The sequence below is a fragment of the Coccinella septempunctata genome, chromosome 4 (genome assembly GCF_907165205.1).
Source record: "Coccinella septempunctata chromosome 4, icCocSept1.1, whole genome shotgun sequence".
Lineage (NCBI taxonomy): Eukaryota > Metazoa > Arthropoda > Insecta > Coleoptera > Coccinellidae > Coccinella > Coccinella septempunctata.
This window is the reverse complement of record NC_058192.1, coordinates 5,315,399-5,342,865: the sequence shown is the minus strand read 5'-3', so window position 1 is coordinate 5,342,865 and position 27,467 is coordinate 5,315,399. Positions and strand designations below refer to the sequence as shown.

The 27,467-nt window shown below is 37.7% G+C and overlaps 5 protein-coding genes across 11 annotated transcripts in view; 2 read left to right on the top strand and 3 right to left on the bottom strand.

Moving 5' to 3' along the window:
* Window positions 1–19,901, bottom strand: part of LOC123311230 (maternal protein pumilio-like) — an 85,552-nt gene extending 65,651 nt beyond the window's left edge. For 2 of the 7 annotated variants that reach the window (XM_044895071.1, XM_044895076.1), the window contains exons 1-6: window positions 19,581–19,901; window positions 18,971–19,166; window positions 18,122–18,379; window positions 11,419–11,539; window positions 7,044–7,341; window positions 1,976–2,315 (exon numbers count right to left, since the gene is read on the bottom strand). In XM_044895071.1, the coding sequence (XP_044751006.1) occupies window positions 1,976–2,315; window positions 7,044–7,341; window positions 11,419–11,539; window positions 18,122–18,379; window positions 18,971–19,159 (1,206 nt within the window). In that variant the 5' untranslated portion in view covers window positions 19,160–19,166; window positions 19,581–19,901. Of the gene's footprint in view, window positions 1–1,975; window positions 2,316–7,043; window positions 7,342–11,418; window positions 11,540–15,110; window positions 15,302–18,121; window positions 18,380–18,970; window positions 19,167–19,580 lie in introns of those variants that run through there. The other 5 variants (XM_044895073.1, XM_044895072.1, XM_044895074.1 and 2 more) reach the window with 5 other exon arrangements.
* A 627-nt stretch (window positions 19,902–20,528) lies between these two features.
* LOC123311233 (F-box only protein 42) lies at window positions 20,529–22,687 on the bottom strand. Its single transcript, XM_044895081.1, has 6 exons — window positions 22,434–22,687; window positions 22,042–22,338; window positions 21,697–21,981; window positions 21,418–21,632; window positions 21,123–21,314; window positions 20,529–21,047 (listed from the first exon to the last, which is right to left on the bottom strand). The coding sequence occupies exons 1-6, from the start codon at window positions 22,552–22,554 to the stop codon at window positions 20,625–20,627; spliced, it is 1,533 nt and encodes a 510-aa protein (XP_044751016.1). The 5' UTR covers window positions 22,555–22,687; the 3' UTR covers window positions 20,529–20,624.
* A 186-nt stretch (window positions 22,688–22,873) lies between these two features.
* LOC123311236 (small integral membrane protein 8) lies at window positions 22,874–23,313 on the top strand. Its single transcript, XM_044895084.1, has 2 exons — window positions 22,874–23,037; window positions 23,088–23,313. Exons 1-2 carry the CDS (start codon window positions 22,927–22,929, stop codon window positions 23,241–23,243), a joined length of 267 nt encoding a protein of 88 aa, XP_044751019.1. The 5' UTR covers window positions 22,874–22,926; the 3' UTR covers window positions 23,244–23,313.
* Window positions 23,314–23,453: 140 nt separating this feature from the next.
* LOC123311234 (protein Dr1) lies at window positions 23,454–24,835 on the bottom strand. Its single transcript, XM_044895082.1, has 2 exons — window positions 24,502–24,835; window positions 23,454–24,067 (listed from the first exon to the last, which is right to left on the bottom strand). Exons 1-2 carry the CDS (start codon window positions 24,737–24,739, stop codon window positions 23,784–23,786), a joined length of 522 nt encoding a protein of 173 aa, XP_044751017.1. The 5' UTR covers window positions 24,740–24,835; the 3' UTR covers window positions 23,454–23,783.
* A 232-nt stretch (window positions 24,836–25,067) lies between these two features.
* LOC123311232 (DET1 homolog) lies at window positions 25,068–27,189 on the top strand. The gene is made up of 5 exons (XM_044895080.1): window positions 25,068–25,506; window positions 25,557–25,732; window positions 25,791–26,477; window positions 26,532–26,723; window positions 26,845–27,189. Exons 1-5 carry the CDS (start codon window positions 25,147–25,149, stop codon window positions 27,095–27,097), a joined length of 1,668 nt encoding a protein of 555 aa, XP_044751015.1. The 5' UTR covers window positions 25,068–25,146; the 3' UTR covers window positions 27,098–27,189.
* Window positions 27,190–27,467: the final 278 nt, after the last annotated feature.

Genomic DNA, 27,467 nt, shown 5'->3' with positions numbered 1-27,467 from the left:
ATATTGTCAATGTGCTGTATAGCTTACAAAATACAAGAAAACAAGAATGCGTTCAAGCAAAGATTGTGCACATAACCAAAACTTTGCCCATAACCTAACAGATTACTTTTTTCTTCTTGACATTTGCCAACGAAACATGTCAATTGTCACAAGAAGTAGTAATACCAACATAAATTTTAACCAGTCAGCAATCGAGGTTATGAAAATCTTTTTTTCTCTTCAACAGTAAACTCTAGAAAGCTCGGTAGAATTTCATGATTATATTTGATCATTGCGGAAAGAATGAAGTAGGTTTCTTTGGGAAGCAATCATTTCCCGTTGGTAGACCTTTTAGACCTTTTTCTAGGTTGGCCAACATGTAGGGAACTCCTCCATTGAATTACAAATACCAAATATATGTATTTGTATTTCAATTACGTATTTTAATAACAGGTAATTCAAATACTGTTCTACTCCGCCCATGGGCAGTTCCAAAGGTCAAATAAAGGTTTTCAAAAGAACGACGATTGAAGTTGTTCGCTCTTGTTTTTCTCCAGAGATGAAGGTTGGGATAACACTGGAGGTCTTATGATTGAAATCTCCGCCCTGTTTCATTACTGGACGGACGGAGGAAAAAGGAAAACATTTCGTACTTCATAATCCAAAGGTCACTTAATTCGAATACCATAAAAAGATACGGCAAACAACGGGAATGGCTTTAATTGAAGTCCGGGAAACCTCCGCGATGAAAGCATATGCGGATGAAACATTCCATTATTAACATCGAATGCGAATAACTTCAACACAACATTTTTCATCTAAGAATTTAATTTAGTTCCTATTTCTAGGAAACGACAAAATTCCATTCCTCGAATTCTAGAAATATACGACTCTAAAAACTAATGAGAGGAAGAAAAATGCAATTCAACTTCTACAACAACAATTCGGTCACTTCTGGAAATTATTCAGTTCAAAAATAGAACCTTGAAGAGTACCCCCACACAGACGCAAAACCAAAATACCTCTTTTACCGACATATATCCAAACCGATCCTGAACAAACTACCCCTTTAACGCCAAGCCGCGAAATGAATCATTTCCAGACAACCCCGTCGAAACGAGGGGCTACAGAGAGAGTCGAGCTCCCGGGCACGACTGCCTGGCCAAACCACCACGCACCGTCATCACTCCATTATAACGCGCCTAACAACACGGGATTAATTGGAAAAAGCCCCCCAGTTACGCGGGCGGGGGTTACATAAACGAGGTGAGCCGATATAATTACGAGATATCGATCCTCGGGCGTCAATCTGTCACTTTATAGCCCGCGTCCCGACGACGCCAAATTAATTTATTTTCTTTGCATTCGCACTTAATTGGGAGTTCGCCCTCCGCCGAGCCCCCACCTCACCAACCCCCTACCCCTTATCCGACTAACCCTATACATTTCAATCCAATCAAATGAGCATTAAGTGTTTTCCGGATTGGAGGAGGTCGATGGGGTTGGATGGGCCTTAGGCCCAACATAAAATTGGGGTTAATAGGCAGATTATCGATGAGCAGTAAATTGGACAATTCGACCAAGTGGGTGTTTTATTTTGGAGCACGAGGGATTGGATTGTTGAAAGTTTGGAGAGATTAGATTGTAGCCCTCAAGACTTTATTTTCACCAAGGAGTCTCCATGCTCTGCTGGTCCATCAATATTGACAACTCTCATTTGAACGCCATATTGTGAAAGAAGCTTTTGCTCGATTTGTTTTCAGCATATTACAACCACAAATCCTTCAGAAAGAGGATAATATTGCCATTACTGACGTCCTAGGCATCTAGGAACCCCAGCTGGTCCCTGAGGCAACAATATCTAAAACTCAACATCAGCAATACTTTTTGAGAAAACCTTCAAGCACTGCTACCTATTAGAGACATTTCTTTCGATTATCTAATTGCCACTCCGTCATTTTTCCATCGACCGAAAGAAAAACGTGCAAAATCTCACCTGTACATCGAAGTTGTGCTGCTGTTGCTGCTGCTGCAACACCGCGTTGTCCACCTGGTGACTCTGGGGCGGCGGAGGGTAGCCCTGGTGCTGCTGCTGGTCGTACGTGTTCGGAGGGGGCTGCTCCGTGAAGTGTTCGAATTGCTGATTCACCGATTCGGCAAGTGTCACGCCCAGGTGAGGAGTCATGTGTGGCGGTAGATGGTGGGCCATGTGCTGGGGCAGCTGCTCCTGAGGTTTCATGACGACGATGCTGGGGTCCAGAATGCTATTTTTGCTCAGTTCCTCTTCGGCGGGGGATGGTTGTCTACTTCCGGGCGTCCTACTGCAATACGAAGATCTACTTGAGATTAGAATTCTCGGAATTGCTGCATTTTACATAGAATGTTTCATAATTGAGAATTTTGTTCGAGAAATTTGACAGGATTGCAAAGAGTTAACTTCTTCATTTGGAAGAAGTTAATATAATTAATTGTAAATAAGAATTCTTAATCATTATAATTCATTTTTGCCCCATCAGCCAAAATAGGAGAATTTAAAGAAACCGAAACGACTCCTAGCGACATCTCTCATATCCAGCCCGAAACATAGTTGCTCCTCGCTCGTCACTACAGAACCCTCCATTCCCGTCGCGTAATGAACACCGTAGATGGCGCCACGAATAACCGTAGAAACCATCTCCGCCGCAACCTAACCCAACACGAAAACCTTGAACCTTCCACAATAGATGGCATTACGCTAGACGGCGGAAAATAGCCAAACGCGTGCTCCTAGGTCATAGGAGGGGAGTCGTCACCTTGGTTACCAACGCCACGGCTCCACCACCTTTATTTTATGCGAGATACATTGCGTCATGTCAATGACTTCGTCCAAGGTGGGTGACGAGACCTTGAAACGATGTCAAAAAGCGGAAACGACGTTTTGAGAGTCGGAGGCTCACTGCAGAAGAAGTTGGAGAACACCCCAGTAGGTGTCAGTTCTGCCAAAAAAATCTCCTTGCATGAGAAATGCTTTTAAATCGATCAAAATGTCATAGTTTGAGGAGAGTTCAAAGCCTGGCCTGAATCTACTGTATGGTAGGGACACAATGATAATCCTGCCTAAGATTCAGCTTAGTAAAATAACATTCACGTGCGTCGAGCAATTTTTTCCAGATATCTTATGCCAGAATGTAGAATTGTTTTCACACTTTTGTTTACCATTCTGAATTAGCAATCGGTGGATGGTTGGCAGACTTTTCAATTCCGTTGACCGATTTAGAAACGTGTGTGCGCACCCACGTCTTCACGCTTATTACGCACAGACTGAACTATCGGCCTTTCGAAAGTCCATGAGCCCTACGATAAATATTCAACGGAACGAATTCGCCAAAATGGGAAATATTTGCGAATTCGGTTACTGGGATAGTTTGCGGATCGAGGGTCAATTCGATAATTAGCGAAATCCAATCAATTTTTTCATTACGACCCATTCATATCCCGTCAATTTATTGCGGCAATTCCGTACTGAAAATTTTTACGTATTTCAACCTTCAGTAATCGTTGCGTCCGCGATAGATCGATAAAGAAAAGGTAGTAAACAAATAGGTTGATCGACTATCTGCGAGTAGATCGCAAACATCCGGTATGGAGTAGTCAGCGTATAAAGAATCACCGCGCATCGCGGTGATATCAACATTTTTATCATTGGGAAAGGGAGAAGAAATGTTATTGTCAATTTTCGATAACTTCGATGGTAATCTAGGGAAGACGTTTGCAGAGGAGCCAGATGGATCGAAGATGGTGAATCGGAAGATTCAGACATAATCGGAAATTCAATACCAGCCGGAAATTCCGCGATATATGCACAGAGCAGAGGTTCACCACGTCTAAAAGGTAAGGGATGTTCCACTGAAAATTGGATGATTACAAGACAGTATAGTTCTGTTTGTGGGAACCGTTACTTCACTGGAAGTTCAAAAGATGACACTACATAATTTCTGCGAGCATGAGAAGCGTGTTTCTCTCATATATCGAGCATTCGTAAACCACAGAATTCTGGAAATTGATTCTGTAATAGTAAGCACTGAAGAAAAACATGGTGGGAGGACAAGTAAAACTCAAACCAATTCTCGATTCTTCGGTATCGTGTAAGATAGGATTGGAAGTGTTGAAAAAAGACGTATATTTCTTCAAGCAATGTTTTTCCCTGCATGAGATTTTAGTCATTCAATGATGGTTGTTGACTCAGCGGTTAAAACACCGACCACCCTCGAGCATAGCTCAGAGCATTAACATTTTCAACTCAAATCCTCTTATGGACAGTTAAAGTCGATGTATTGTGGAAAAACGAACCTGTGCATGAAGCTTTATGGCGTTTTTCACGTGATAACTCGAGCAATTCTCTCACAGAGTAGGACATCGTCATTTTACGAACTAGGCTTTGCTCAAATGACCATTGGTAATGTAAACGACGACCTCTAATCGAATTGAGCGTCCAACATTTAGAAAACCCTACGAATTTTAGCGTTACGACAGTTTCTGTTCACGGCGTTTATCGGAATAATAATAACTACCGATTAAAAAATTATTTCGTAATGACGGCCGTTTTTATTGTTGTACACGACGGGTATAAAAACCGTTCAAGGTGGAAAATCGTGTGTGTGTGTGTTAATGCACAGAGGGCCAAGGTCGAGGACGTACGTAAAGACAAAACGAGAGCAGGCCGGTCGAGCGCATCAGAGCAGGCGACATTGGAGCTAGCGGGGTAATCATTCCGTGTCGAAATCCTCGAATATAATACGTATAGCACACATCTCGACGATACACCTAAGTATGCTCGCTTCAAGAATAATCATCGGCATCTCGGGAGGCCTCAGAAAATCGAAATTATGTTGGTAATAGCCTATTCAGCAAGGTTTTGAGTGGCGGAATTCAGGTTGGTAATGGGGATAAATGCAGAGTCATAGAGCAATTACGTATAAGTTTATGCACCGACCGAAGGTATTCTGAATTTCGCACTGTTGTTTATATTCTTGGTTTAATCGAACGCTGATCCATTTGCTCTGATCCAGAATGTTTCTTAGGTTAACGTATATATTTTATTTCTATGATTTAAACTACAGAAATCATTACATCTCTCGTGGTCAGATATTGAGCTGCGTCTAGACTTCAAGGCCTGTTTCGACGTCCATAATTCTCGAAGCGAGCAGACACGTTTTCATTTTCTAAAGATATTCAGGGAGAATCTGGACTCGCAGACGATGGAAGCGTAAAATAAACGTCAATCGATCGAACGCATTATAAAGACCACAATATCGAGCATTCCGGTCGCTGCGGAAGAAGTGATTTATGGCCATCATTCGTTATGTACCCGATGGGTTGGTGTGCGGGTAATTGGTTGAATGGCTATCTTGAAACTTTTTCATTCGGTACAAACAATACTCGCTACCTGACGAGGAAGCAATAAAACTTATCCAAATTATGAACGTTCTAGGAGTGCTTAAGGTAAAAAGAGTTGAAGGAGCCAAAAAATTGAAACTCTCGGATTCTGAATGAGAAAAATGGACCAATCTGCCAGAATCTTTGAAACATCAAAACGAAATTGAAAGGAAGACTTTCAAAAGGTTTTGTGGAGGAAATCGTGCAAGTGCTTCCACTGATAAGGCCTAAGAACATCGGAATACCGATGCATTTTCGAAATTTCGATGCGTGACGATCAGTGGAGACACTTTTCAGAGTAACAAGTGAAAGCGTTGAAGTTCCCCATCAAAATATTTTCGTTTCAAATGAATAATTCTGACTATACAGTCTGAATTCTGAGATACAAGTCAGAATTCCGACTTTAAAGTTGGAACTATGAGAAACGAGTAAAAATTACGACTATAGATTTGTAATTCTGAGATTTAAGTCAGAAATTCTAACTTGTGTCTCAGAATTCCAATATTGCGTCGAAATTCTGACTTGCATCTCTCATAATTACTACTTTTGAGCAAAAATTCTGACTGATAGCTCACAATTTTGGCTTTACATTGGAAATTATGACATACATCTCAAAATTCCAACTTGCAAGTCGAAATTTCGACTGGTTTCTCAGAATTACAACTTTCAAGTACGAATCCCGACTTCTGCCTTAGAATTCCGACTTGCACGTCGATTCTGAGTCGTATCTCCCAAAATTCCTACCTCCAAGTAGAAATTTTGACTTTAATTTCAGAATACATATCACAATTTTCAAGATCGGCATTCTGTCTTTTATCTGAAAATTTCGACTTGCAAATCGAAATAGTAACTTGTGGCCCTGAAAATTCCAACTTCAACATCGATATTCTGAATTGCATATCTCAGAACTCCTAGTCTTAAGTCGAAATTCTAACTTGTATCTCAGAATTTGAGTTTAGAACTAGGTATTCTGACATGCTTCTCTGAATTCCGACTGGCAAATCGAAATTGTGACATTATCCCTCAGAATTTCTACTTGCAAGTCGATATTTTGAGTCGTATCTCTCAGAAATTCAACTCTGAAGACGGAATTCTGACTCGTATCTCAGAATTTCAGTTTTAAACTAGCAATTCTGGCATGCTTCTCAAAATTCCGACTGTCAAATAGAAATTCTGACATTTTCCTTCAGAATTTCTACTTGTAAGTCGATATTTTGAATCGTTTCTCTCAGAAATCCAACTTTTAAGTCGAAACTCTGACACTTGACTCTGACCAAGTCGAAATTCTGGCACGTATCTCAGAATTTCAGTTTTAAACTAGGAATTCTGACATGCTTCTCCGAATTCCGATTGGCAAATAGAAATTCTGACATTATCCCTCAGAATTTCTACTTGAAAGTCGATACTTTGAGTCGTTTCTCTCAGAAATCCAACATTTAAGTCGGAACTCTCACTTGCGTCTCAGAATTACGACTTGCAAGTCGAAATTCTGGCTCGTATCTCAGAATTTCAACTTCAGTAGAAAATATGACTTGTATCTATCAGACTTCCGACTGATACATATCGAAACAAAATATCCCAGCAGCACTTCAACGCTTTCGTAGAACCCAGAAACGGACAATCTTTTCAGAAAATCATCCAGAACTTACTTGAATCCTTTCTCCTCCTCGGACATCTGTCCGTTCTGCATGACCTGTCCATTGACTTCAACCTCTTTCGGGCTCTGCGGTTTGTCCTTGTCCTTTTCGTCCAGGTGGAGAGCTCTCATTCTCGGTTCCAAACCGGAGATGTCTTTGTTGGTCGGCGACGTGCCCAGAACATACTCGACCATCTTCACTCCCAAACCAGCTCCGTTATCGGACCCGCGGGGCGACAGTATGCTTCCTGTGTCTCCTCCGGGAAAACCGCCTCTTCGGTTGATGAGGGACGCTGACATGGGATGTTCTACTGGAAGAAGGGACGGTATGAGAATCGACAAGGACAATTTCAAACAAAAATCTTCAAAATCATGATTGAAATTACAGGAAGAGATTAGAAGAGCTCTTGCGTGAAGACAGGAGCTTTAGCACGATTGTTTAAATTCATATCCAGAGGGATCAACTATCCAGATACTGTACAGGGTATCCTTGACAGTTTGATTTTGGCTGTTCCTGTTTCTTTCGAGACCTGAGCTCGATTTTCGTGAAAAGTTCATTAGTGGATACCACCTCACGATATCCTTATTTGTCTTGGAGATATAACCAAATTTTGATATTTTTTTTCGGTTGAAAATGTTTCATAATTTCTTTATTTTCGAAAATATTTAAAAACTTTCTATAGGCCTTTTTAACTGGAAATACGACCACTTCAATATGACATTTCTACACAAAGATATGCGAGTTATGTTAATTGTTAAACCAGCCAAATTTACAAAGTCTGGAATATGGAAAGTGTAGGAGAGCTTCTGTGAGCCCAGATTTATTGGGATGAAACTCCCAATTATGTTTTTATGAATAATTTAACTTTTGTGTTTCAGAATCATTGGGAAAAATCGATGTTTTTAGTTTGTAATCTAACTGAAACAGTGTTCTACTTTTGAAAGCGTGACACTGGCAAATCGTCGAAAGGAACACCTCATCATCCATTTGCCATGAGTTCGAATAAAACAGTCGTAACAGTACATTGATAGGGAGATCAGAGCGGTGACCTATGTTCGTAACGAACTTGCGGGACTACCACGCACAAATTAAATACAATGCCTTGTTACCTCCAACAAAATTTCTGATGTTACGTCCTACTTTTATATGTGAGAAGTAAACTTTATGATTATTTTTTCGGGGAGTCAGATTTGAAAGAGACACGACTTGTTTACTGTTGATAATTCACGTATTTCGTGTATTTTTTTTTATGGCTACTCGAAATGTTGCCGTAAAAACCTTGGACTATTTTACGATTGAACCATGTTAAAACCACTACGAAATCCTTGTTCAATGGAATTTCAACAATATGAACATATCGAAGAATGGATTCCTAAGGAAATTCTGATCTCAGATGCTTCGTATAAATTCACTCTGGATACAAAATTCGGTATTCAGAAATAATAGATAAAATAAAAGATTTTCAGTTGAATGTTCTACGGATTATTTTTTCTTGAATATTTAATTCTTCAATCATTTACTTCTAGTAAGAAGATTGACCTATTCTAGGATAATAGCATAGATACTACCCAAGAAAATTTGTGATCACAGATTTTTATACCCTCCATATCTGACACGTGAAAGGTGACAGATGTCAGACATTTGAAAGGTGACAGATGCCTGGCATGTGAGAGGTGACAGGGTGAAAGGTTTTTCTTTTCGCCAAAGGTTTCGTCAAGTTAAAAGGCACGTAGTATGCCATGATTCTTCTTTCAATTATTAAAGAAAGTACGACAAAAACATCGATGCGAAAAATCAGCACCAAGCCCACCCTGGTCATCCAGAGGTTGAAAACATTCTGTGACGAATTACTTGGCTGAAAACGACCAAATCCTCTAATCATACAGCAGCCATCCCTTTTTTTTTTTCTAAAAAAAAAGGCGCGTTATCGCCCGAGCTTCGGGGGGTACGCCACCCCTTTCGGCACCATGCGATAATTCCCCGTCCCCTCGGCCGGCTGGAAGGTGGAGAGGAAAAAAAAAAGAGCGCGCGCGGCAGCTCGAAGCACGGATTTTGCCGCTCTGCGGATGGGCGTGCCGGGCGTCGGCATCGTTCGGTCCGATGACGCCGGCGTCTGTTGCCCGGGCAACCACCCCGGCGACTCGCCGAATTCGGTTCCCGAAATCGGCACGCGGGCTCTGCCCGGCTTTTTCCCGCGGTTGCCGTGTCCGCGGGCGATCTTACAACATCTATACGATTTTTCGATAGTCCCCAAAATCGGGCTATTTGAAGAACGAAGGCTGGACGACAAATGTTAACAAATCTACAATCAAGGAATAAAGTCCACCTTCCTGACGTTACTGTCGCATACAGGTTAACGTCAGTTTGACTAAAGTGAGGTTAACACTAGGCTTGTTGAAACAATATGGATACATCAATATATCGATATTTTCAGTTCGATATAACGATCTTTTTGGGCGATACTTCACCTTGGAGATACAGGAGTCACAACAATAATTAAATTATCAATATTTTTCATAGTTGTTCTTCATTCGATAGAGATTGTGTCTGCTGTTTGGTATTTATTTAATGATGTTGCATGAATCCTAAGAACGACAATAACCTGTTTGAAAAATATCGATAGTGATATTTCTACTAAAATGATCGATACTTTTTTTCATTTCCGACATCCCTGGTTAGAATCGATGGCACACAGGGATGGGTAGTACCGATTCTACTCACACAGCGAAGAAGAGTATTTATGGCCTCGGTATTCACGAAATTAATTTCATTAAGGTTCTTCAAGGCAAATCTGCGGGAAAATGTTAATCTGGTGGCTTACTAATAGCGTACTAAACTATGACTACAAGTCCTTTAGACTCTTTCATACCGTTTAACTCGGGCAAAATCGGGGCTTAAGCTAGTTCATGAATAAATTGTTCACCGCAATAATTATCCAAACAGGATTCTCGTTAACTCTTTATTTTTAATTCCGATTATTTTATACGCTCGGCTTGCTTTCTGCTAAAGTTAGCACAAAGCGATGTATTTGACCCCCGCAAAATATACGGCTGAACAGACTGCACCTTCCTCCCCGGACTCGACCACTCACACCTCCTCTAACGAGTCGCCACTGTCCTGCAGGACATTGGAATTAACGTCGACATGATGTTCTTCCGACGATCGGGTACAAGAAAATTGATCACGAAATTTGTTGATTTCCCGAACGATCCGGCAACATCGCTCGACTTTCCTTTTCGCTCCTTCGCTACGCGACGACGACGGCTACGACGACGTCGGTCGCTGTCAACGACACGGCGCGGGTTCCTCCGAGATTATTACGGCTGCGATCAATTTGTCCCGCGTGTTTACGTTACACGGTTAGGGAAAAAACAATTTTGTGGTGAGAATTCGGAAAGAGATCGCGATATTTCGGAAGATGATACCAAATTATTACCTCCAATTATAAGTTCCACCTTCATGGGTCGATTCACCTTAAAAAAACATGAAATAAATACCCAGGCCTAAAAAGCTGTATGAGTCAAAGCGGTACTACCCACCCCTGTCTGTGATCGGTGCTAACCTCACTTAACATTCGAAACAAACGTCAGGCGGCAGTTTATTCTGTGATCGTGGATCTGTTCACATTTGCGCTTGATATATTCCTTGAATCCACTCGGTGTTAACGAAATTAGTATAAATCGAATAGCCGGTCATGATTTCTCCCCTTTCCGGTCGATTTGCCTTAAAAAATCATAATGAAATGAATTTCATAAACGCCGGGGCCAAAAACACCATTGTTCGTTATCGATGAGTTGAATTGATACTACCCACCCCTGTCTGTGATAGCCTGTACTCGAAAGAAATGTCAGGCGGAAGTTTATTCTGTGATCGTCAATTTGTTTACATTTGCGGTTTGTAAATTCCAAACATTCCTACATTTTCTCTCCTTGCCTCTACATTAGATGCTTATGAAAATAGTATAAACCGAATAGCAGGCCAGGACAAGGAATGATTTGCCCTAAAAAAAACCAAAATGAATTTCATGAATACGAAGCCAAAAATACCACTCATCGATGGGTTGAAAAGGTACTACCCACCCCTTGCTGTGATCGGTTTGTCAGTTCTGTCAAATTGACGTAAGATAAGCGTCAAAAACATAGACATAGAGACTATGTCTATGGTCAAAAATCACATCTTCCCATAGACATAGAGTCTATATGTCTATGCATCTTCCCTCGTCAACTCTGTGCTAACCGCTCGATTATAGCTGTCATTTTTGTATATTTCAATTTATGCCAAATATGCAGATTTTCAACGTATATTTTGAACTAATCAGCCTTTCAGGTTGAAAGTTGCGTGAAAGATCTATGAAGAATACTCGGAAGAATATAAGTGGGAAACTCACCTGGTGCTGCCCAAGTGGGGTCTCTCCACACACCCCCATCGTGATGATTCAGATGGTTCAATGCAAGCGATTTCGCATCTTTTCCTTCGAGGCCCCATAACTTTTTGGCCGCAGGAGCGATCTGCAACAAAGAGTAGATTTTTAAAGTACATATTTTTCTTTTCGTTCAACCGACGCATCTTCCGGACTTGGTGGATGATCTGGCGAATTTCATAAAGGTCCGAATAATTAGCGTCTAATTGAAATGCTCGCGCCTCCATTCCAGATGACCCCGACAATAAGTTTCCGCTCAAGTGAGCCCTCGCCTGTCCACCAGATAGATAATGATAATTGAGATCGATATGATCGCGAATTCGAAATATCTCACCGGTATAGAGAATGACGTCCTTGAGTCGGACGTAGGCAAAACTGCCGGAGTTCACTCAACCGATTTCATGGTCGTCTACTAGTTGTCCCGGTTCTTCGCTTCACTTCGAGACCATCTTGTACTCCACGCACCATTGTGTATACCATGGCTATTTTCTACAATGCCCGGAGTACAACAAAGTGGTTCGGTCTGAGAAATATTTCGTTTTGATTTATCGAAATCTCGCTTTAGCACGAAAGGGAAGTTTGAGGAAAGAATGCATGAGTATAGCAACAGATTACCATAATCCAGGAATACATTTGTCGAAGTACATAATGGCAGTGAGAAAAAAAATTAGAATATCATACATTTCGAAAATAAGACCATGGCTGATGAATGATTCATTATTGTTTAATCGACGAATTATTCAATCCTGAGATTATGAATGTATCAAAGAAGGAGAAATTGATGAAAAACACAATAAAGTTGTATTCTTTTCGTTTACTGGCAAAACGGGAAAGCCACAAGCAGTGCTAGACATTACTTAGGGTAAAAATTACTTAACAGCTGGTTTATCTCATTTCAAGTCAACCTGATTCGAGAGTTTCCATATCCAAAATTGGAGTATTTGCTAGTATGCAAACAGAATTTTGCTGAATCATTAGTTTTCAGGAAAATCGGAAATTTCAGACCTTCGGGGAAAAAATCATTAAATCCTAAACTGTTCGCGTTGGATGAAAAAATTGTGTTTTTTTCTATTCACAAAGAACCAATCTATCACCAAAAAAAACAGCTTATATCCAGTGCCTCTTTTCTGGCTGCTGCAGCTCCTCAAAGTTGACGAATTTTTTCGAAATTTTCCACTAAAAGTGATAGTACTGATCCTAAAAAAATCTAATTGCATATTCGTGATCTACGATCTCGAATTAGATGGTGAAATGACGCGGGTCAATACAGCTTAAAAAATAAATTTTTGTTCGGATAACTTCTTCATCTTTCGCTTCCGAAAAAAAAATTTCCATTTATCTATATCGACCCGGGTCATTTCTCTTACTAATTCGCGTTCGTAGATCACGAATATGCAATTAGTTTTGTTGTAGGATCAGTATTTTGGGGAGAAAATTACTTTTAGTGGAATATTTCGAAAAAATCGGTCAACTTTGAGGAGCTGTAGCAGCCAGAAAAGTGGCACTAGACATAAGCTGATATTTTTTGGTGATAGATTGGTTCTTCGTGAATAGAAAAAACTATATTTCATTCATCTACTGCGAACAGTTTAGTTTTTATGAATTTTTTCGCGAAGGTCCAAAATTTCCAATTTTCTATCGACCATTACTTGAAAAATAAATGTTTAAAAAAATATCTGTTCAGATATTCGCGTTCTACACCCTCGAATTAGTGTACAATATGAATTTGGTTTCGATCGGAGACCAAAAAAATTTTTCAAAAAAATCGAAATTTTTCCATGCATATGTATGGAAAATTTGAAAAATTTTCGATCTCCCCGATTCTCACCAAAATTGAAATATTCACTGAATTGAGGGCGTAGATTACGAATATGCAAAAAGAATTTCGCTGAAAGGATTATTTTTCAAGTTATGGTCGATGGAAAATGAGAAATTTGGGTCCTTCGCGGAAAAAATTATAAAATCTAAACTGTTCGCGGTAGATGAATGAAAGTTGGTTTTTTTCTATTCTTAAAGAGCCAATCTATCACCAAAAAAGTCAGCTTATGTCCAGTGCCTCTTCTCTGGCTGCTACAGCTCCTCAAAGCTGACCAATTTTTTCGAAAATTTGCACTTGAAGTGATTTTTCTCCCAAAGAACTGATCCTAGGAAAAATCTAATTGCACATTCGTAATCTACGACCTCGAATCAATCTAGAAAATGACCCGGGTTGAAACCAATCGAAAAATAAAAAAGTTACAAGAATTTCGTTTGCAACGCGCGCTCACCATCGTGTTTACCGGCGCTTCAGTTATGTTATGCATAAAATTCCGTTCAGGAAAATCTATGCTAGATCAAAATTGAACCACCGATACAGACACAATATCTTTAACAGCTGATAATTCACAGCAATATCAACTCGAATATACAATTCTTATATTATGTTGATCAGTAATAGAGCGACTCGTATTTTTCTGAAGATACCGATATTCCAGTTGCCGATACACGGTCAATTATTAATTTCGATAACGTACAATCGCCTCAATCGAAAAAATTATCGTTTAAAATTACATAAAAACAAACTGACGGAAAATTGGAATCATTATTGTCAAAACTAGAAATATTGACAGTAAATTTGCATGAAACACGTGCATCAGTTAGGTCTGTTAAATTTCTCCCATTTTTCGTCAAACTGTTATCCTCCGTTTCAAGTAACATTCCACATTTCAAAGACTGCATCAGCCTTAAATTTCGAACAATTACAATTCTCTCAGGTAGATGAAATAGCAGGTGCGCCACTGGGTCCATCGACTCTTCGAAGTGCCCTTTTCGAAACGGGTCCAAAATTCATTTTAGAATAGTCAGTCAAGCAACCCCCATCGATCGAGATAAATCATCGTAACTGTCACATCTAATTGCCCCAAACATCAATTCCCAATTTCGACTTTCTCGTCAGATTAGTGAAGGACAATTCTCGGAATTCGAAGTGGCTCTATTTCTGGAGTTGCCGAACCAAATCCTAAAATGTTGACTAAAATTTTACAGTGCTTCCTCAAAATGAGGGGGATGGAACACGTGTACGTAACGTCGTTTCATAGTCTAGTGCTGGAAAACGGAAATTATCGAACAATACTGAATCTGAAACAATGACTCATTTATACAAAATACCGTGAAACTTTCGCTATCCTAACCTCACCTAAGCAAACAATAGTTATCTTGCAGGTGAAAAACAAACGGCATCTCTTTGCCAAATACATATTTTTCGTTTACGAGTTGAAGGACGTGATTTGAAAAATTCGCAGCATCATTGGTAATATAAAAATAACATCTGGGCAGTATTCCGGACCCGGTCGAAATTTACGTCAAGTCACGGTGGTTGGTGTCTTCGTCAATACGCCGCTTTAAGCCACGAGCGGGTGAATAAACAATCGGGAAACGACCACGGCAAGGGTAGTCGTAGTAGGTTGCGTTAATAAACCCCCAAACCCGAACCACCATGGCTACCTGAACGTTGTAAACAGTATACAATAACAAAGCCACTAAACCTGTTGCTCCCACGAAAAAAAAAACAATGAAAACATCTTAATAAATCAGATTCATACACGTCGGGCATGTGTCCGTACACGCTGTATACAAAATAAACTGGCCTAGCGATATACAGGTAGAAAACAAATAGTTACCATATCCGGACCCATATCTTTCATAATATTCACTCCGGTTTGTTGAACATAACAAAAACTTGTAATCCTGAGAGCACTTGGAACCACTAAAACTGCAAAATTTCAAATGTGCGACTGCGGCGGCTCTACGCGAACTATAGCTATACTTACAAACGTACGAATTTCTTTTGTTCGGACACGCCACGAAACATCGAACACAAGTTACTGCGTCCAACTGAACGAGGCGAGGAACAAAGAAACGAGGGGGGTGCTGCGCGTGCGCCCGGTCGCGAGGTGGAGGAAGGTGCACGGCCGGCCGAGGCGCAAACGAAAAACGAAGGCCGATAAGCGACGAAACGAAGGGGATCGGCTTGTTTACAGCCGGTTGGGTTGTGTCTACCCGACGGAAAATATCCGGGGATTCCGGGGCGACGTTGCCGGTACGTCGGCTGAGAGATGACCGGAAAAACGTGTGAAAAACGCTTCGGAAAAGTCTGTTGTTCATTGTACATCCACTCTAATGATACGGATACAAATTATTCATGGAGAGAGGAGTTGGGCGTAATAAAAATGATCACATGAACTTCTAATGAATCTAAAAAGACAGTTTAGTTGTTATTTCAGAATTTGTTTTGGGTGTTGTCATTTCTGTGAATCAATTTATTTCCCTTTGAGTATTTTATATTCTATGTTATATCCTGACAGACATCGATGATCTGAGTTTTGACAATCTATGTCAGAATAAATTTCAATCGAAATCTATGTCAGATTGTGGCATATAGGTTAACGTCAATTTGACACCCCGCTCTGTGACAACGATCACAGAGCGGGGTGTTTTACATCGATTCGAACATACATAGAGCGTAAAATACTGTTTTCGGTAATTTTATTATGATTTTTTTAGGCTGATCTACACACAAGGTGGATCTTCGAGTCATATACTAAGAAAGCGGAAGAGATGCATAATGAGTCATTGTGCTTTTCTTCAAAATTCAATAAATATCTTCTTTTCAATTCGAACTTATCATGTACTAGGTTACATATTTCATCCTAACCCTGCGTATATTTCAAAAAGAATAGTCTGATGAGTGTCGACGTTTTCTCACCCACTACCCATAACCTCGAGTTATTGGTAACCATAATACCCCCGCACATGCCCGGTTTCTGATCTCGTTCAATAAACAACAAGTTCGAAAACTTTAAAGAATAGATAAACTGTCGTTAACTTTGAGGAGATTCCTGAGAAGGTTTTCACTCAAACAACTGTGGCTTTCTGGAGATTAATCCATCCAGTATCCTTCCACTAATCCTTCATCACTTGATCTGAGGTTATTGGGAGCCTCAGCAACTGAAATTACCAGTTATCGGTCCATTAAGTTTTTCGAATAGATTAACTTCCAATAAGACACCGGGCAACAAGCGTTTATACATTTGATGCCGCGTATAGACCAAATCTCGAACGCCAATGATCGTAAATACTATCGAATATGCCAATTAGCGACGTGATTCGAAAAGATTTGTAGCGTCGAAGTTATCCACATAGTGTTAGGTTGGAAACCGTTGGATGAAGTTCGGTGACACTTTCAATGCCAGGAAATCCTTACACCAGAACAAACATCCCTTTGTCATTGATGTACCAAGTCTCGAACCGTTGGAAACTGTTCGGATGGATTTGGCAGATTCTTACACCGAATCTCTGCTCACATTTGCGTGATCAAACTTCATTGTGAACAAGAGCCAAGACAAGTAAACTGCGATTTTATGCTAATTCCAAGAGTCTGGCGCAAATGCTTTTGGAATGATTTTTTTTTTAAGGTTCGCTTCTCGATGTTCAACTTTAAAACTGAGTCGATCCGAGTTGAAAGCTGTGGACTGTTATTGGACAGTACTCGATTTTTCTACCAAATACAATCGATTCAATGAATCCGTTTTTTTCCAACTTTTATATGCTTTGTTGAACAACGTGAGATCTAATATCCGTTTCAGCCGAATTTTCCCACGTCCAGTTCCGTAAAAGTAGTCAGTTATCGAAATTGAAGATAACAACTTCCACTTACACTATTCACAGAACACATTCGAATTGCCTATTCAGAAACCAGGAATCAGAAGTATGCTGAAATCGATAGGTTCATGCGATATATCGATATAGAAAATACCATTTCTGAATGACTAGCCAACATAAAACTCACATCATGTATTATTATGGAAATGCATATTTTCAACCCTCAAAATAGGTCGATCAGAGCCAAGAGCTATGAGAAGCGTTACTGCTTCTGGGAACAAAAGCCTTTTTTTCCAATTGGACTTCATCCAACTCTTTTTTTGAAATCTTGAAAATTTTAAGATTATTATTGAAGATAATGAATCGAAAATCTCAACCCAAAATTGTGTCATGGGAAAGTTGAAAAAATCCGATATTGTTCTTACATCATCGATCGAGTTGCAAAGAAAATAGAAAGATAACTCATCTATGGTAAACGTGATTTTTTCATTCTAATTTTTTGTTACTGTTCACAGGAAAACTGTGATGTGAAAGTCAATCCGAAATGCCTTATTAGGCATTTCGAATGACGTCACTTGAGGGGCAAACAGACCATCATGACGTTCATGATCACAAAACTTGGCATTATCCGCGACAATATCGTCCACAATAGTCAGTTTTCTATCATACGGCACTTTCATATCATCACTGAAGGATAAATAATGTTCACTGAGCGGCATTCTCTCAGAAAATTGATAAGGATTGATAAAAACCACTCGAAATCTCAACAACATGAACCTAATCAACAATAATTGTGTGTGCCCCTCAATGGTCCTGTCAAAGTCAGCTGATCTGAAATCTGTGATTCAAGATTTACATTCGCGCTTCGTGAATGTCAAAAATCTTGATTTTCTCAATCCTCTTCAGGTCATTTCTGATTTGGCTACAGGAGTATTCGACTTCTGTTTGGATATTTTCGAGATCGGCGAAATGTAGCGCCTCAATTTTATTTTTGTTCACACATTTGAGTTTAATAAATCGAGAAACTCACCTGCTGGGGGAGCTGCCTGAAAGGCAACTGCTGGGCCAGAGTCTGGGGCATATACTGCGGTGGATGGATAGACATACCGCTTTGAATTTGGTTGACGTTGGAAATATTAGACATGTAAACAAGGTGCTCCTGGGGAATGTTTTTGCTCTGTTCGAAATCGTACAAACCTGTAGACATGCCACTAGAACCCATATAAGGAGTAACGTTAGTGGGAGTGGTCACTTTAGAATTGACCGGATATTTCCACTTGTCTGGATTCTGAAAACAAACATAGAATTCTGTTGGTCGGTATGTAAAAACCTCAAAAAAAAAGTAAAAATAAATTTATCGGATTGAAACAATGAAAAGAAAAACAAATTTGATGTGATTAAAATGGAAAAAAAGGATAATATGAATTCTCCACTAGATAATTGACATTATCAGTCACTGATAAGGTAGAAGATTATTTCTGAGCGGGCTTACTGAAGAGAAAAGTTAAAGAATTATATAAAGAAATGAAAAAACACTCTCTCTTCTAAAGTCTATTATGAGTGTGCATAATGTGACCATCTGATGGTACCTTCAAGAATAATCATAATGTGATCTTCTATCCTGTTATATAACTTTGTGTGGACGAAAATACTTGAAACATTAAAAACTATAACAAAATATGCATGTATCAATGCGCAAGGAAAAAACTTCTTAAGAGGCTCCATTATCGTGCATTCACAAAATAGGAGAGTGTCAGGAACATACAGAAGTATAATCAGTCACAATTTGCATTCGAATCATTCACATCCACAACAAATCAATCATCAATGCAAGTGTTAGTATATCTACTATTCGAGTTGTTAAAAATTAATAACTAACATCTATTATACTGTCGTCTCCAGCCATATTTGCCCAACGTAGTTGTTTTGGTGCAAATGTTGGAAATTCCGGATCATGAGGACGTTGAAAGACATAGCCAACTGAAGCATCATCTTGAGTTCTTTGAGGTCCTCTTTCCATTTCTAATTTTAAAACTTCATCTCCTTCACCACTACCCAACCACTTCATTTGGGTCCTTTAAATAAAAATTCCCAAATTAACACTGACTGTGTGGAGAATCATAACCGATAGTTTGAAACAAAATTGATCAAGCAGGCCCTTCAGTGAAGCTTCAACGCGGGTGTCACTTACCGAAATGAGACATTTTGGGTAATTAAGTTAAATGATGTTTATGACATTTGGTGGACGGCTTTGTTTTACGAAGTTATCTCCACTTCGAACTATTAGTGGCAATATTTTCAAAGAAAAAAGACCTATTTTGTGGCAAATTGATGCTACTATCTGACATTTGTTTACAACAATGACATTTCATATTCCCGGTCACAAACAAACTGGCAATGGCGAAGGCAACTAATAATACAGAATGAATACTACCCATATAATACTCACTACAATTCAATTTTACAAAGAATAAAGTCACAATACATACCTATATGAATTTCAGTAGCGCTATAGGCTCAAACACAGGGTAATTACGCAGATTTCGATATTTTGGGATCCAAGAGCCAGCCGCCGATTTTGTTAGATATCCTCTTATACGGCGACTCCAATGATGTATCACCAATCAACAGAAGATTTCGTATTCACAACACAAAATATTATCACTAACTATACAATAAACTATTTACAATGTACAATATTTGTAGTGAGAATTATTTACGCCATTTATACAAGTTGATTTTCGTAGATTTAAAAATGACAGAACACCCAAATCAAATCACTCGCCATTTTAAAACTTGTTCGGATGCGTGCGCATGTAAAACAACGGTTCGGTGCTTTTAGGGGTAAAACTGTAAAATGGTGTCATCCATTGTTCTTTTATTATTATTTCCTGAGACTAGGATAATGCGCCAGGATAATGTTAGTTAATAATTCCATTTATCATTCATATTAGAATAGAGAGAAAAAAATTAAGTGCTCATTGAATTTCGATGAACCTTGTGCAGAACCATCTAGTAGTATAAGAGCGAACTAAGAACTACAGTAGAAATATTTTGTGAAAACCATGAATTAATTTAATTCATTTCATATCACTTCACGAGGTGAATACGATGAGTATAAATTTTTCCTTCTTAATAATATTGATGAAAAGTTATAACAAGAATCATGGAATTTAGTCATATTAAAAATTGAACACTCTACCATGGGCGTAGAAAAGATCATGCAGCCGGGCTCTGCCCCCCAAAAACATTAAAGAAACAACCTAATTTTATAACATATGTAATGTTTTATCAGCAGGCTGGCTGTCCCCTAGAAGAATTGCTAGCCAATTCCATTGCAAACACATCAGTCATTAGAAGTATCAATCAGATCCACAATGATAGGGGAAAATCTTTAGATTTTCTGGATGGAGTGGAAAGAGAAAATAAATCATATATATGTGTTGTACTCTGAGTTTTAATATATTCAATTATTTTACATTCATATTTGAAAAAAAATCCAAATGAAGGGTCATACTCTGAATTGAAGAAAATCATATCACACTGATATTGCAGGACATAATATGTATAGAATTAGTAATGGGAGTATTCAGAGCCCCAATATTTGCACCATCACTTTCTATACCTCCAAACATAATCAATTCTGAATTTCCTTCTATTAGAGTATACAATATGGTTTCTTGTGGACCCTTGTTGAAACTTTTAGGTGTCAACCATGTCACATACGGCTTTTCTTCTGTTGCATGTTCCAAATCAAGAACATAAAGTCCTAGGGAATGCTTAGACCGGTTCTGTTTTCTCTTTGCTTCAGCTTGTCTTCGTGCATAATGAATTTTTCTCCTGCTCAAGTCAGCAAGAAACATTTTGTTGTGATTTGGTAACATCTTTGGTGGAGCTAAATCATCCAACATTTCTCCATATGATTCTTGCTCAATTCTCGCCGGTCCCCTATTCAACTAGAAAAATTAACTGATGATGAACAAATCTGTTTACTTGAGAGCTTAATGAAATAAACTGGACAATATCCATACCAGAGGAATAGGTGGCTCATTTGAATTGGGAAACCTCAAAGTTCCCCATTTACCATTAACATTATCATCTAAATCAGGCTGTTTACTAGTAGATGGACCATCTTTACTGTATTCAGGATGGCTTCGGGAGGTATTCAAAGGAAAAATTGTATCTGTTTGTATTCTATTGAGAACTACAACTTTGTCATCCACCTGTTGAACTCAAAACTATTATTTATCATCAACATTTCAGAGAATGAATATTTCTTTCACAATCATTATATTGGAAAAACCATTTTTGAATATTATATCATACCTTACAGCCAGGATTGCTCCAAATATTCTTAGGTTTATTTGCTTTACCCTTGATCTCAACAGGAATCCATTTCCATTCATTTTCATTAGACATATTCAGAATCCATGCATCCCAAAAATCACTGTGGGTACCTCCCGAACCCCCAAGAATCAATATATTCTCACCATTTAAAACTATTTGAGTTTGACCAAATCGGCAATCTGGCTTTCTTCGGCCTAAATAATTTCATTGACTACTATAATAGCAGAACATCGAAAATGAAAAACTATCTTTTCTCACCATGTACATCTTGTTTGACCCAAGTCCAATTATTCAAATTCAATTTCCATACGTCATTTGATTTTTCACATTCTACACTATCCTCTCTTTTTATAAGGCCCCCAAATACTATCATATTATTATTTAAAACTGATATGGAATGTCCAGCCATAGGTGGAGGTTTGAGTGATGTTTCAACAGCATTCCAGTGATTATTTTGTATATCATAAACATGCAGTTCATTGAAAAGATGACAACTTTGGTATAAGGGATAAGAAGGAGGATAAGTCCAACCTCCAAATAGCACTATAGGACAAGGAAAAAGTAATAAAAAGAATTGGTAGATTATTTTTGCTAGCATCTTACCCAATGTATTATTGTAATTCACAAGAGAGCTGCATGCTTTGGGAGAAGGGTAGGTTCCTGTTGCAAGGGGCCTTATCCATTCTCTCTTTGATAAGTCATATTTCCACAAGTCATTAAAAGTAGTCATCGAGCAAGTACATCCTCCAAATATATACATAGAGTTATCATGAAATGTAGCAGCATGAGAATATCTCCTTCCGATACATCTATTGCTTTCAGATGGCTCATAAGTATTCCAGTTAACATTGAAATTGGCAATACATTTATTGAGATTCCTCTTTCTGATTTTGACAACATCTTGAAAAATAATATACTCACTATGAAATCCACTCGACGGGATAAATGTAAGATATTGTTCAAGATGAAAAAATTGTAGGTTAGATATTACTTACTTCTTACATATTTTCTCCATTGCTTAGAGACAGACATACAAGAATGTAGATCCTCGTAAGGTGAAACTAAAGATAAAATATACTCAAGTATCTCATCAGGCAAGTCGTAAATAGTTGCCATTCCAAAAAACTTAATTTTGTTTATATTCTCAAAGAGTTCAACAACAGATACAGACAACAGACAGAACAAAACACCATTTGTTTTGACAAGAGCTCATAGAACATAAACAGAGGAATTGATAAATGTTAAACTTTCCGAGAAGAAAGAACTAATCAAGTGGAAGGGTTATTTTACACAGGTATGTCTGTTGGTTTCTATATCATGAAATTTAAACTATTATCAATCTGAGGGCAAAGATTATAGAGTTATAACTCTATAAGAGAAAAATGAAGAGTGATCTATGGCCAAAGGCCAAAACAATATAGGTTATAATTTCTAGGTTAATCTGTGATTCGAACCAAACAAAAACACAAAAATAGTTATAAAATTAAAATGTCACATAATGAAAATTTAAAAAACCAGCCCACTCCTGGAGAAGGATTGCGATCGCTTAAAACTACAGGTGTCTTTAGAGCCATCAATTTTGAACTTTATGTGAAACCAGTATGTATACGATTTCAGAACTTAACTTTGATTTAATGATTTTTTTTCAGAATTTGGCTATAATGGGTATAGGATTAGTAGCTTTCACTGGTTGTCTTGGCTATATCGCTTATATGAGACAAAAATATGAATCCATGGGTTATTATTCTGCAATCGGTGATAATGGCAAAGAAGAGTTTGTTAAAAAAAAATCAAAATGGGACTAGGAAAATACCTTCAATAGTATAAATATTATGTTATGACCATCACATAGATAGTAAACAAGATTAACTTATACTTTTCTCAGTCAAGGTCAAGATGTATATCAGGTCCCAATTTTAAGCTATTATAATTTACTGAATGAAAATTCATCTTCAATAGTAGAACTGGTTTATTTAACTTATTAATTACTAAACTGAGATCATTCAGTTTGTTGCTGAAAACCTTCCAGAAGAATTATTCATTTTATTACATAACACTAAGTTGTTAATATGAGGATGTGTTGGGAAAAATAAACTGTTTTTTTTGTTATTTATATTCAATAATTTCCATTCAACTGGGGAAGATGAAAGGAAATGCAATTGACACTACCAGCATATACCTATACATCAGTAGTCAGAATAAAATTATGAAAACAGGATAATAAAATGCATAACAGTATTCTTGTAGATCCTAAAAAAATAAATACTTTAAAGTGAAAATACCTTTCATATAATGTGAAAAGTATCCACAGGGTTCACTGAAATATTTCATGTTCATATTCTGCTTTAAGAATAATCATCAGTATCATCATCTAAAGGTAACACAGAGCCTACTTGTTGAGCTGCAGCAGCGGCTTGGATTTGTTCCCACTGCTGTTGCTCAGCAAATGCTTGTTCTTGACGAGCTTTAGCAAACAATTCTTGTTGTTGTCTCAATAATTCTTCTTCAGGTATGCCTAAATTTTCAAGTCTGGTGCTTTGCCGTCTTCTTTTAGCTGCTACAGCTTTACAATCCTTCAAAACAGCTTCTGCCTCAGCCTGATAGTCAGAAAACCCTAGTTTTTCCAGAGCTAGAAATTGATTTGGAAACAGAGTAAATAACAGTGCAAGTTAGTTGAATGATTGAGATTGACTATACAAAACATTAAGCTGTACTGTAACATAGTCACTAATAGTTCAGAATTGATCACAGATACTACATGTGGTTAAAGCTTAATTATTTGTACTTTTTCAATGGCCTCATTTTTCAAAACATGCAAGTAAATGTTAATCTCCTACTCAACTTGGTTATCTCTAAGGTTGCATTCACAAACTTACTGTGAGTACGCTATGATAACCCTAAAGCGACTAAAAACAGAGTATTTCTTCCTCCGAATATGCTCTGAAAGCATGGTCATACTCATACTCAACTCTCATAGTTAGTTTGTTAAAGCGACTTGAGAGAGAAATATTGACACAAAACAAGCAAAAAGGAAAGACTAGACAACTTGTAAACGAAACTTACCCATTAAGACATGTTTTGCATTTATAGTCTTTTTATGTAGCTGATTACAGATTTCGTTAGCCTCTGAACTCAGGAGATGAATAAATTCTGTACAACAATTCAGAATCAGCTCTCTAGCTTCGTTAGCAATTCTCACGGAGGGCACTAGTTCTTTGATCATCTTATTTATACTAGCTCTAGGAAGAGTAAGTTCATCATCTTCAGTGTTAGCGTTTCCCGAAGGATTTGATAATGACATTTTTCTTCGTTGGAATGGATAAATTTTCTTCTGATATGTTTCTGGACAATGTTTTTAAAATTTGCAACATTACACCAAAAAGTCAAAGATCCCTCTTTGACATTTGACAACATCGAAGAGATAACATTGCTGTCATAAAGTATTCGTCTTTTTTTTTTCAACCACTAATTAATTTGCATATTCTTGAAAATAATTTTTCAATATTTATATCTCATCAAATAAACGTACAACACCATTATTTTAAAACATAACTATTTTTTAAATGTTCAATGACAGGATTCCTCTTTGACTAACCTAACCTAACTATATAATCATTGTTTTTGTTTACCTTTGACCAGAAATTCGAATAACATTTATGTTTTTCGTGAAGATGCAGGCGTAGAGCAAAATGAAAATTTCGTTAAAATATGGAATATTTTCTGAAAGTAAAAAAAATTCCGCCTCAAAATATAGTGATGCGCTTAGCTAACAGACAAATATTTGGAGCTAAAAAATCTGGTACACATTTTCATACGGCAAGACAGTTCTATCAGAATATATTCCCCAATTTCACCATTATAAATGTTGAAAAACCACCTTGCTTCCTCCGAAAGTTCAGTCCAGATGGAAAACTGTGCATTGCATTTTCTGCCGATCAAACATATTTGGAAGTTTATACCTATCAAGGGGCTGCAGCAGCTGCAGATTTGCTACATTATGTCAATGAGAGTAGAAACTATCAGAAAATAACCGAGATAAAGAGCCGAATATTTGACAGATTTTTCAAGGTTTTTTTATGAACTCTTATGCATACTTGAATCATAGCAATTTTTTTTAGTTAAAATACAGTATATCTGTTTCTCAAGGAAGTGAACAATTAAATAGGGAATGTAGTTTATTCAGTGAAGACGGTAGATATGTAATTATTGGTTCTGCAGCTTTCATACCTGAGGAAATAAGACCACATTTTTATGAGATTTATACAAACAATGAAGCTATTACTCCAAATCTTAAGTATGTTCCTTATTTTCTAAGATAATTGTCTATTCTCATTCTATATAACATTTTACAGGTCACCACTGGAAGATTATACTTTATATCTGATAGATTTACATACTGGGAAACTATGTGATACTAGGCAATTTAAAGTGGATAAAATTTACTTATCACATAATCAAGGACTCTACTTGTACAAAGACACTTTAGCAGTACTTTCAGTTCAACATCAGAGTATTCATATTTTTCAAATATTAGAAGGAATGTTTGTAAATATTAAGACTATTGGTCGTTTCTGTTTTGAAGATGATCATTATATTTACTCCTCTGTTTATCCTCATGAAAGAGCATTTCGAGAAACTTCAATCAATTCACTGAAGCACAGAATACATACCTTTCTTTATAATCGTGCTAAGACAATGGGGCCCAGTGAACTCAGGAAATTCTACTATTTTTTTGATATCATTCATTCATTGAGAATATGGAAGATGCAACTCTTAGATGAAAATCATTTAATGTTGAAATACACAACGGAGGATGCAGTTACTATGAAAATTGCGGATGGAAACAGCCAACCAGCCTTTTTTGTTGTGTTCAATATTATCGAGTGCAAGGTTATTGCTGTTTATGAGAATACTTCCAGAAAATTATTGGAGTTGTTTGAGGATTTTTGTGATTCTTTCAGGAACATCAATGTATACTGTGATACTCATTTTACATGCAGCCCATCAAACAATCTCTATGCGAAACTTCTACAGCAAAGGTGAAAAAACCCAACGAGGTTTTTTTAATTTTCAACTTTCATGCATACTTTCAGGTTCAAGCAGACCATAATAAATGCAAAATTCGGTGGAAGGAATGAAGCAACTAAAAGAATCTTGGCACAGTTACCAATAAGTGCGCAGTCATATAGTTCCTCGCCATATCTAGATTTCTCATTATTCAGTTATGATGATAAGTGGGTTTCTGTACTGGAAAGGCCAAAAGCTTGGGGAGAACATCCAATAAGGTGAACCTATAGACACAGTATTAAGAAAAGCCACATTTAACAACTGATTGACTAGTTTCAAATTATTCTTAGCTTCTATTTATTAGCTGTACATATGATAATGATTATTCTTGGTCTACAGGTTTTATGCTAGAGATTCTGGTTTCCTTAAATTCAGGATATACGCTGGGACTATGGGTCGGAGTTTGCTGCCATCAACTCGTAGATTGGTGGCTTTCACTTTCCACCCCACTGATCCATTTGCAATTTCTGTGCAAAGGACTAATGCGGAATATATTGTTAACTTTCATATTGCCTGTGATAGTGTGAATTCTTCTTTATACGATGAAAGTGATGAATATGGTGATGTTCATGTACTGAATTTTTTTCAGTAATCTTGTATTATTTTTAAAAACTGATTCTGAATCATTTATAACTTTAATGTCTTAGGTTTAATGATAACAAAAAAGAAATGATTTAAAATATATTCGTTTGTAGTTCAATTTCTCCAAGTATTCATTCCTATGAAATAAATGGTATTTTTCTCATGAAACGGAAGAAATTCTGAATAACTCTCCCCCAACTTTTGAAGCTTTTTGGATAGTATCAGGTCATGCCCATCATACCGAAAAGATTTAAAAGAATCGAATTGTTTTTAACATTCCAAAAATTGAACAGTTGATGAATCAGGGATGAATTCGATTTTCGAAATCGTTGTCGGAAATTCGAAAGTATAGATTCGAAAATATAGATTTTCGACCACGC

Coding starts and splice junctions, on each gene's coding strand:
- LOC123311233 (XM_044895081.1), bottom strand. CDS start 22,554: ATGGCAACTATTTACGACTTGCCTGATGAGATACTTGAGTATATTTTA. Junction 22,339..22,433: donor ATGGAGAAAATATGTAAGAA/GTAAGTAATATC, acceptor TTATTTTTCAAG/ATGTTGTCAAAATCAGAAAG. Junction 21,315..21,417: donor GGAGCAATCCTGGCTGTAAG/GTATGATATAAT, acceptor TGAGTTCAACAG/GTGGATGACAAAGTTGTAGT.
- LOC123311232 (XM_044895080.1), top strand. CDS start 25,147: ATGGAATATTTTCTGAAAGTAAAAAAAATTCCGCCTCAAAATATAGTG. Junction 25,507..25,556: donor TATTTGACAGATTTTTCAAG/GTTTTTTTATGA, acceptor AATTTTTTTTAG/TTAAAATACAGTATATCTGT. Junction 26,724..26,844: donor TGGGGAGAACATCCAATAAG/GTGAACCTATAG, acceptor CTTGGTCTACAG/GTTTTATGCTAGAGATTCTG.
- LOC123311234 (XM_044895082.1), bottom strand. CDS start 24,739: ATGTCATTATCAAATCCTTCGGGAAACGCTAACACTGAAGATGATGAA. Junction 24,068..24,501: donor TGCAAAACATGTCTTAATGG/GTAAGTTTCGTT, acceptor ATCAATTTCTAG/CTCTGGAAAAACTAGGGTTT.
- LOC123311236 (XM_044895084.1), top strand. CDS start 22,927: ATGTCACATAATGAAAATTTAAAAAACCAGCCCACTCCTGGAGAAGGA. Junction 23,038..23,087: donor TTGAACTTTATGTGAAACCA/GTATGTATACGA, acceptor ATTTTTTTTCAG/AATTTGGCTATAATGGGTAT.